The 10,707-nt window shown below is 45.3% G+C and overlaps 1 protein-coding gene across 2 annotated transcripts in view; it reads right to left on the reverse strand.

Annotated features, from left to right (window-relative positions):
• HRH2 (histamine receptor H2) overlaps nucleotides 1-10,150 on the reverse strand; it is a 32,156-nt gene extending 22,006 nt beyond the window's left edge. For both annotated transcript variants that reach the window (XR_007244008.1, XM_048490738.1), the window contains exon 1: nucleotides 8,627-10,150. Coding sequence is in view for 1 of the 2 variants with exons in the window: in XM_048490738.1 (XP_048346695.1) it covers nucleotides 8,627-9,711 (1,085 nt within the window). In the remaining variant the exon portion in view is untranslated. The remainder of the gene's footprint in view (nucleotides 1-8,626) is intronic.
• Nucleotides 10,151-10,707: the final 557 nt, after the last annotated feature.

A 10,707-nucleotide genomic window follows, 5' to 3' on the forward strand; every position in this document is an offset into this window, starting at 1 on the left:
GTATGCACAAGTTTTTCCTGGCCACTGGTGTCTGCTTTTTGTTACAACTTACGGTGCTTCCTGGATTCTTTCCACTGACATGCCTTCCTCCCAAGTACTCTTGTCTGGTGTGGGGCTGCTTTGGGCCTGAACCTTCAATCCTGCCTCTTTCCACCAGGCCTTTCTAGCCAGCTACAAGCCCTCAGCTGCTCTGGTGACTCCACTCCCACCAGGCTTTTTCTGGGCCATGCTTGAGCCTGTTTTATGGCTGACCCATTGGTGCACTGGGCCTCTTGTCTTGACTCTTCCAGCACTGGGATGGGTCCTGCTATCTCACATGTCTCTGGAAAGCCACGGAAGAGGTTCCTCCCCCTTTCCTCTGACCCTTTTGCTGGTCCAGGTGGCTGGAACAGGTCTTGCCCTTTCAGCCCAGTAGTCTTATTTATTTATTTATATATATCTACAAAATGTATACATTTTCTTCCATCACAAAGGCCACCATACTGGCTAATAAATAAAGCTTGCATAATAAAAGTATATTTTAAAACCAATTAAACCAGCCCCCCTAAACACACATAAAGGTAAAGGTAAAGTTTCCCTTTCAGTCATGTCCGACCCTGGGGTACCACTGCAAGCAGTGATTTTATAGGCAAGTCTTTTGTGGGGTAGTTTGCCATTGCTTTCCTTGGCTATTCTTCACCCCCTTGCTATGAGCTAGGTACTAATTTACTGACCAGGAAATGGATGGATGACCATGAGCCATGAGCCAGCTGCCAGAATATCTGACCCACAGGGGGCTCGAACTTCTGACCATGTGAATGGCAGTGCAAGCACTTAAACACTACGCCACGTGGCTCCTAAACACACATAATTAAAACAATTAAAACAAAAATAAAATGCGATAAACATTCTGATTGAAATGTTTGGATTCATCAAGCACAGTTAATTTTGCTAACAAACTTGGTGACTGAAATTAAAACATGATGGGAAGGGTAGAGGAAAATTCAAGAAGAATGTTAACATTCAAGAAGAATGTTAACAAGAAGAATGTTAACATCGGAGCCCCTCGGGGATAGGGCGGTATAAAAATCTAATAAATAAATAAATAAACATTTGGTAACTGTTTATTATTTACTGGAATAGAATTAAGTCAAAAAAATTTGAAGGAAGAAATCTTGAGATGTATTAACAATATAGTAGAAGTGATACTGAATTATATTACAGTTTATAATTTATTTTACATTGTGTATGATACTAAATATTCTTGTGCATCATATTCTATTTGACCATTTTATGAATGTTACAAATGTGAAACTGAATAAAATTTACCAATTTTAAAAGGAATAATCTGCACCGTTCCTTAATATCAGCTGCCAAAAAGAAAAAACCCATTAAATTGTACAAGAAGCCTAAACATCATGTAATATGGCTGGTAGAATGGGATGCTGACCAAAGAATAGAAATGTGTACATCTCATTGTGCCAGCTGAAAGGTTTTACAAAGCTGCTCACCACAAATATTAGAACACTGAAAATCTGCAATGATAGTTGGAGTGGGATGCAGAGGATATTTCCCACTTTTAAAAAGAGCTGTTCAAATATCCATTTCTTACATAGGCACACAACCAACCCTCCATTTAAGTCAATGGTAAATTCTCACTGCATTTGGGAGCTGTGGATTTCTCCCCTATTGAGGAATTCAATGCATACATTTAAGTATCCACAGATTTGGCTGCAATGAAAATTAGCTGCCTCTAATCTGTGCTTTTAGGTCTTTTACTGTAGCACATGGTGAGACAAAATCTATCCCAGCTGTGCTTCCCAAGCAGGACTGTACCATCACAGTTGAAAAATTCTTTTGCTTCACTATGTAATACTAGCGTCAGCTAAGATTAAGTTAAAGAATCAGCCCTTTGTTTGTACTTCATGGAGCAATGAAAGCAAAAGTAGGAGCTATCTGCTAGGTTGGAAAGTTCTGCACTGTTTATCAAGCTGCAGCTATAGGATCAGATTAGAGCATTGAAGGAGGTAGAACTGCTTGTGGGAAGTAGGAAAAAAATCACATTCCTCTCCTACCCCAGTTATCTTTTCTAAGGCCTTCTATGCAGCTCTTGCAAGTATGCTTGCAAATGTGAACAAATCTCTGACTGCCTTGTGGAAGCTGGTGGAGTCAAGGGCTGGAGAAGTCAAAGGAGCTGAAGAGACTGAGGCAGAATGATCACAAATGCTGGGCGCACCAGAAGACGAGCTTCAAGTGTCCAAAATCTGGAACAGTCATCTGAAATTAATAGCTCAACTGCAAACATTTAGGGAAAGGGACAATCCTCATTAAGGGCAAGGGACAATCCTTTGCATTGGCCAGCAAACTCTAAGCCCCCTCCCCCCCTTTCCTGACATGACTCTCTTGTCATCACTGTGTGTCTGCTGGGGTTTGCCTTTGGGAACTCAAGGCGAGTGTCTCATGAATAGGAGAAACCAAGCGGTATCAATACCGCTCAGGAAAGATCCCCACTGAGACAATATCAGGGAGTCTTAAACTGTGGAGTGGGTAAAGAGGAGCACCAGTGGCATAGTGGCTAAGAGCAGGTGCACTCTGATCTGGAGGAACCGGGTTTGATTCTCCGCTCTGCCACCTGATCTGTGGAGGCTTATCTGGGGAATTCAGATTAGCCTGTGCACTCCCACACAAGCCAGCTGGGTGGCCTTGGGCTAGTCACAGCTTTTCAGAGCTCTCTCAGCCCCACCCATCTCACAGGGTGTTTGTTGTGATGGGGGAAGGGCAAGGAGATTGTAAGCCCCTTTGAGTCTCCTATAGGAGAGAAAGGGGGGATATAAATCCAAATTCTTCTTCTTCTAAAGAGATCTCCTTGGCTCTATTTTGTCTTTGTTTTTTCATCAAGAAGCCCATCAGGAGAATTAAGTCCCTGCATATCATTTCTAATCTATGGATTGAGGTTTAATGCTTATTGTTGATACTTCTATAGGTTAAGGATAGATGTGCTATGAGCAACTGTTAATTTACTGCTGAGAATGTAATGTTTCTAAAAGTTGTAAAGTTAGAAGGGGGAGATTTTATTAGCAATTGTTCATTGAGGTAGAAGTGAGGGAAATAGGTCAGGACGTGTGTTGCACCTTTGGAGAACCAGGCTTTTGTTGGAGGGGGTGGTTGTTTAGTTTAATGGAGTGGGTAATTACTGTGTATTCTAGGAGAAGAAGAGGGTTTACAGTCCATCACAGGGATGCTGGCAAGGGGATTCCAGTAATTATGGGACAGGGTAGATAGAACGGTGGAAGAAGGCTGAATGAAAGAAGGTGGTTGAGATACAGTTTGGCTCAACCTCCTTCTGATATTTGTCTCATTCCGAGACATGATGGGGGTGGGCCTAGGAAGTTGTACCCTTCTCCAACACTGGTGCTTTGCAATTCCAGGTCCATAAATAATAAGATTGAAATGCTGCAAGTCTACTTTGTAATGCAAAATGTGGACCTAGCATGCATGACTGAGACCTGGGTTAGGGAGGGCAAAACAGTTGCCTTAAAAGAACTTGCCCCACCAGGCTTCTTGATCCTTCACAAGTCTTGGACAAAGGGCCAGGGGTGGTGGTGGTGATGGCAATGCTTATCTGGAAGCTCTTCTCTTTCTGAGCACTCTCCATGCTAACAATCTTTGGCACTGTATGTGTGGGCCTAATGTGGGATACTGTGAAGAGTTTGACTGTTTTGCTGGTGCACTGACTGCTTAGTATGCCGGCAGTCTGCTGAAAGTGTTGAGGTTGACTTTGAATAGGTCTTGAGGCATCCTAGGCTTCTTGGTGATTTCAACACCCATGTAGATTTGGCCACATCATCACAGGCAGCAAACCTGGTATCCTCCATGACAGCACTGGGACTCTCCCTGATTGAAACAGACCACACTCATCAGGCAGACCACATGCTGGATTTGATTTCTGGGACTGGGGTGGATGTGGCCTTGATGTCTATAGATGGCTGTCATCAGACCACTTTGTTCTGAAGGCCTGGGTGAAAAACAATGTGCCCCCTCACACCTAGATAATGGGCTTATTTATGTCCACCTCTAGAGACTCATGGATCCAGCTGGATTCCAGAATGCCCTGTGGGATCCAAAACCCACCAATGGTTCCCTTGATGTGCTGGTAGAGGACTGTAATATCCAGGTCTCTGAAGCCATTGAGGGGATTGCTCTTACATCAATCTGGCTCCTTGGTAAGCTTAGGCTAATGAAAAGAGAGCTGAGACAGGTAGTGCATGGTTGGTGGCGAAGTCGTGATGAAGCTACAAGAACATCTTATAGGACATTTATGAAAGCCTATGAGATGGCAATGAAGGTGGCAAAGAAGAGATTCTTTGCATCTTCCATTGTGTCCCCAAGCTGTCACCCAGCACAATGGTTGCCAGTGAAATTCTGAATCAGGTCCAAGGTTTTGGTTATAACTTTTAAGGCCCTGAGCAGTCTGGGACCATCGAACCTGCAGAACGCATTACCTGATATGGCCCACAGACAATACTTTGGTCCTTCAACAAGATCCTTCTGGTAGTCCCTGACTCCAGGGATGTGTGATTGGCCTCAACCCAAGCCAGGGTTTTCTCTGCCCTGGCTCAGGACTAGTGGAACTCTCTGCCAGCTGACACCAGAGCCCTGCGTGATCTTAAACAGTTCTACAGGGCCTGTAAGATGGAGATGTTCTACCAGGTCTTTGGTTGAGGCCAATTGTATGTCCTGATATCATCAGGCAGCCTCCCTACAACACTCAATGCATGGTTTTCTGCATTGCCTGTTCTTGACTTCGACCCATGTTCAGATAGTTTTAAGGAGAGTTTATATTTGAGCTAAGCCAGACATTTTTCATAGCTCCAAATCTGTTTGTTGCCACCTTGTGTTTAATGAGTTTTGAGGATGGGTATGCTGCATTTTATGTATTATTAAGACTGTTTTAAAATGTTTGCACACCACTCTGAGCTTGACTTCAGTTGGGGAGGGTGAGATATAAATTTAATTAAATAAAAATACCTTATAAAAGTGAAGTCACTGGAAGATGGGTGTCTGCAGTCCTCACTAGCTTTTTCTCATTGCTGCTTACCTGACTTCTCAAATTATGAACCTTTGCAAATTGGGCCCTGCTTGTCTCCAAATGGCAGTTTAACTTCAGAGGGAATGGAACGTTTTGACCTTTTCATAAGATTGCCTTCACCAAGAACAAATGAGTAAATTCTGTATTCACTACAGAATGCACATCTGCATCATTATGAAAGTGACAGCAGAGGCGTACCTAGGCAAACCTGAGCCCCGGGGCAAAACCTGAGTTTGGTGCCCCCCCCCCCCCGCCATAGGCGGCCAGCTCCACAGGCCGCAGCGCCAAGTCCACACCGCCGGGCAGGAGGTGGTGGAAGCGAGCGGCGGCCTCACGGTTCTCAGAGCGCCGCTGGAGGGAAGGCAATATGGTATAGCCCAACTTTGACATTATCTTGGAAGTTAAGAAAGGTCAGTACTTGGGAGACCACCAAGGAAGACTCTGCAAAGGGAGGCAATGGCAAACCTCCTCTCCTTCTGACTTGCCTTGAAAGCCTCTTGCTGAGATTGTCACATCCAAGTAATAATGTAGCACGGTATAGTATACAAGAGCAAGTGTGGTATAGTGGTTACAGTGTTGGACTAGGATCTGGGAAATGCAGGTTTGAATCCCCACTAGGAGACAAACAAAGTACACATTCAGGTGATTAATTAGTTCAATCCAGGTTCCCTGCAGCAGATACATAGCAATTTACTTTGTTTTAGTAGTTTTCCACAAGATGTGACCTGAAGCGGTGTACTGGATTTTGCCTAACATGAGGTTACTTTGCTGCGCTTCATGTCAATTGGAAAACAACATTAACTCTTCCCAAAAGTTGCCAACTGAATGTTCTTATTATTTGTTATGGGTTCCAAATCCTCTTTTCGCATAAAACTTCTAGAAAATCAGCATGCCGGTTCTGTTTTAGCAGAAGTAAAAAATAAATAGCCTGCTATCTGAAACACGGCAAGGAGCATTTCAGATCCCAAGGCAAAAAGCAAAGCGTGGTGAGGGAGAGAGCATTCTGTTGAAATGATCAGGAAAAAGGAACTTCAACGCGCAGAGGCGCTAACAGAGTTTGCAATGTTCCCGAGCAAACACTCGCAACGTTCACCATAGCAAGTGCCTTTCTTCCTGTTTTCCCTCCAACAAACACAGGTGCGATCCCAGAAATAGGACTCAGACCAGCCCGTGGCTTTCTACCTCTGCAGCAGATCTCCAGTTCTTCCTGCCCTCCGGGACAAGCAGTCCCCGGTCGGAAAGAGGTGGAAGGCGGACTCCCGCATTAACGGAAACAACTTTTCTTTGAAACACTTTGTGCTAGTTGGGAGCGGCTGCCTGATCACGGAACTCGGAGTTCGCCGCATGGTTTTTAAAGGGTACATTTTTTGATTAATCCTGAAATAACACAGTATAAAGCAGTTCCCTTTGCTCGCCCTTCTCCCCCCCCCCCCCCCCCAGGCAACCGCCCAGCCCAGTGCCATATCCTCTCCAGCTGACCTGGGCTTCCCTCCGCGCTCCGTCTTCTGGGGGAGAGGGAAAGAGATGGCCTCCTTGCAGATTAAGAGAGGGGCGAGGAGAAGAGCGACGGAGCCACTGTCGGACTGTTCCCGCTCCAGGCGGGTCTCCTCCAGGTGCCACCGTGCGCCGTCCAAGGACCGCGCAGCAGAGGGCAACCCCGACCGGAGAGGAAGCGGGTGGGCTGGCCCGGCTGGCAGAGGCGGCAGCATGTTGTGAGGGATCCCCAGGGGGAGGTTGGTGGCGGCGGCTGCTGCTCTGGGGCGGGGGCCTGAGTGGCTGTTGGCCAGGCAGGCCTTGAGGAAGTGGCTCGGGCGGCGCCGCAGCGGCATGATGTGGGGGACGGGGGGTGGCGGCAGCGGCTGCTCCAAGGCAGGGGCTGTGAGTGGCCGTTGGCCAGGCAGGCCTCAGGGGACTGGAGTGATCCTTGCGCTGCCTTCTGGGCCAAGGGGCTGGCCAGCCGGGCAGGGAAAAATGGTGGGCGGGGTCAGGGCAGCCGCGCTGAACTGCGGAGGCAGAGCTCTCCCCCATCCAGAGTTTGACTTCCGGTTAGCCGGCTGGGCGGGTGGCTTGTGGGCTGGTCGGCCGGGTCCAGAGTGGGCGGGGCCGCTCGGACATTTTGTCGCCCCCCACGTGACCTATGATTGCTACGCCCAAGGCAGCTGCCTCTTCTGCCCTATGGGTGGTCCGCCTCTGAGTGACAGTAACAAAGATCTACAAAAGAAGCTCAAGCAGTGGAACCTTTGCAATGGTACCTTTCCAGGAGATTGATTGACACATGCTTCCATGTGCTTAACTTCATGAAAAAAGTATCGTAGCACTAAATGCTTGGCATTGCTCCCAAAACGATGAACATAAATTGCTATCAGACTGAACATAAATTCTCATTCAAAATGTGGTTTAGCAGAAACAATACCTGATTTTTCAAGAGAAGTCATCTGTAACCTGGCTATTCATTTGCCTTTGAACTGGTTGAATGAACCTTAATATTTTTCCTATGTTCTCTTGCTGGTTTTTTTTAATACCCCTCTTTTTTTTTACATTTTAAGGAAACTCCAAGTGTCTTACAATTGACTTCTCTTCCCCTCCCAACCACAGACACCTTGTGAGGTAGGTGGGGTTGAGAGAGTTGTGAGAGAACTGTGATTTGCCCAATGTCACCCAGCAGGCTTCATGTGGAGGAGTGGGGAATCAAATCTGGTTCTCCAGATTAGAGTCTGCCACTCTTAGCTACTACACCATGCTGGCTCTCAGCAATGGGGGATTGTCCTGTCGATTTGTTAATGTAATGTAACCCCAAGATCACATAGGAGGTTGGCCAGCCTAGTTCCTTCCTATAGCAAAACAAAACCTCTCAGGACCTCGCAACACAGGCAACTCAGTCCATGTTACCAACAGTCCCCCCTACTGAGAAGGTAACTTCTGAATAGATCTTTAGAAACAAGGGGAACCAGCTCTAAATCATATGATCTAAGCACTTGCATGCTGTGTCATCAATCCCTTTCTGACACTTTCTGGCAAATACCAGAGACTGACCTTTGCCATAAACAAACCAAGTATCCTGGGATGGAATGAAATGGATTGGAATAGCCTAGGCTGGAACTGTGCATGTTGGCATGATGGGAGTTTATGTAGATTAATTTATTATTTATTTTGCTCCCTTCTTTTTATTTTTATAATATTTGAATATTATGGAGGTAGTTCTATTTTAATGATTTTGTTATGCTTTTAAGTTTGAAAAATAGCTTAGATATATAATTCGAAGAATGAAAGATCTAAGTTGAGACAATTTCAATCTGTGCTTTCTGAAATCACAGCATGTGAAACTGGTCTAAGAAAACAGACAGTGTCATGCTCAGGCTGAAAGGCAACTTAAGAGTGCTGGAGAGTGAATCTGCCTTTTTGCTGGCATTGTGTTTAACATACTATAGGCAAACGTTTCACTGCCCTATGAGTGGATGCTGACATCTTCAGTTCATCTTAAATCTAAACAGTACTTGAACCATCTCTTTTCCCAGTAAGCACATTTGTGCCAGACAATCCAACATCAAACATTCTTACCTTTCCAGCCCATCTTGGGTGAGAGGGTTCTCCTTTCCATTTCTCTCATGCAACTGTAGAGGTATATTTTCTTGCTTGTTCAGTCTCTCTTCACAGGCCTTGCTGGTCATCTGATGTCTGGGTGTTAGGGGACTCTGCCTTGCATCTGGCCCCACCCTCTGACACCTGAATAACTGCTGATAAGCTGTCCGGAAGTCCCTGTTCAGAGTACCGTATAAGATAGGGTTCAAAGCTGAGTTGGCATATCCAAGCCATGTCACAACAGATAGCAAGCCTTTACTCACTGCGCTGTCCCCTTTGATCCCTCGGTATATGAACACTGTGAAATAAGGAAACCAACAAATGATGAAGGCTCCCATCACAATTGCAAGAGTCAGAGTGGCTTTGTGTTCATTCACAGTTGGCAATGCATGGTTGACTTTCTTGTTACAGGGGAGGTTGTTTATCCTTTTTGCTTGCTCTCTGGCTATTTTGAATATCCGATAGTATGTTGCACACATGATAACCAACGGGATGTAGAATGTAAGCAAGGCATCCACCAATCCATAAACAGGATTGACCCCAAGACTGCACTTATTAGGTTCATGATCTATCGTGCCATTAGTGTTCCAGCCCAAATGGATGGGCAAAAACGAGACCATGATTGACACAACCCAGATGAAGACCATCACCATGGCCACCCATCGAGGAGTGACCAAAATCGTGTAGCGGAGTGGTGCTGTGACAGCATAGTAGCGATCGAGACTGATCATGAAGAGGTTCAGGATGGAGGCTGTGCACAGCATGACATCTAGACTATTGTAGATATCACAAAAGGTATGTGAAAAGTACCACACATTAGAGACCTCATAGATGGCTGCAAAGGGCTGCACTAGCAGGCCCAGCAGCAGGTCTGTGACAGCCAAAGAGACAATAAAACAGTTAGTCAGAGTACGGAGCCGCCGATTGAATCCGACAGCCAGACACACCACTACATTACCACAGACAGTCACTATAATGATGATTGTGAGAACAATTCCAATTGAAACTGTTCTCGAGAAGTCATCAGACTTGGTAGTGTCTTCATGATTTTGTGAAGACTTCATGGTGGGAGTCACATAGAACTAACAAAGTTCCCTCACACAGGTTTGTATATCAGCTTCAGACATTCAGAAAAAGGTGTGGATGTCCAGTTTTGTGAATCAGTTGTATAGATCTCTTCTGTCGGTAATGTCAGAATCAGTTCCTTGTGTCATAGCTACACAATATTGTCATGAAACTATTGCTCTGAAAAGATGATGGGAATAAGTTCTCTGTATACTGAGCTAGAAAAAGCTGACCCCACTTCAAGGGGAATCCTCAGACATGTAGCTTTGTAGAACATTTATGAGCAGTGCTTATTTATTTGTTTACTTAATGAATATCCTGCTTTTCTCCTCAGTGGTGACCCAAAGTGTCTTACATCATTTCCCTCACCTACATGTCATACTCAAAACAACCCTGTGAGGTAGGTTATGGTAAAAATTGTGACTGAGGGAGCTGTGGCTCAGTAGTAGAGCCTCTGCTTGGCATGCAGAAAGTCCTGGTTTCAATCCCAGGCATCTCCAGTTTTTTTTAAAGGGATCAGGAGTAGGTGATATGAAAGACCTCTGCCTGAAATACTGGAGAGCTGTTTCCAGTTTAAGCAGACAATACTGACCTTGAATGACTGATGTTCTAATCCAGTATAAGGCAGCTTTAGGTGTTCACATGTTCCTCTGACTGGCCCAAGGACACCCAGTAAACCTCCATGGCAAAGTGGTGTTCCACGCCTGGGTGTCTCAGATCCTAGTGCTGCTAAACTGCACTATTCTTTGGAAGATTATGACAAATTCTTGATAGGCAAGTTTATCAATAGCAGTCATAACAGCAAAATAAAATATCTGGTTCTGGTGGTTGTATATCTCCTGGCAGTGGCTGAGGACACACAATGGAGGAAAATAGGTTCATGCCAAAATTTAAACTCTCCAGAGGCATCTGGTTGGCCACAAGGGAAACAGATGTTGAACTAGATGAAATGTTGGTTTGCATCAGCAGGAATCTTCTTATACTCTTGCAAGTTG

The sequence above is a fragment of the Sphaerodactylus townsendi genome, linkage group LG03 (genome assembly GCF_021028975.2).
Source record: "Sphaerodactylus townsendi isolate TG3544 linkage group LG03, MPM_Stown_v2.3, whole genome shotgun sequence".
NCBI lineage: Eukaryota > Metazoa > Chordata > Lepidosauria > Squamata > Sphaerodactylidae > Sphaerodactylus > Sphaerodactylus townsendi.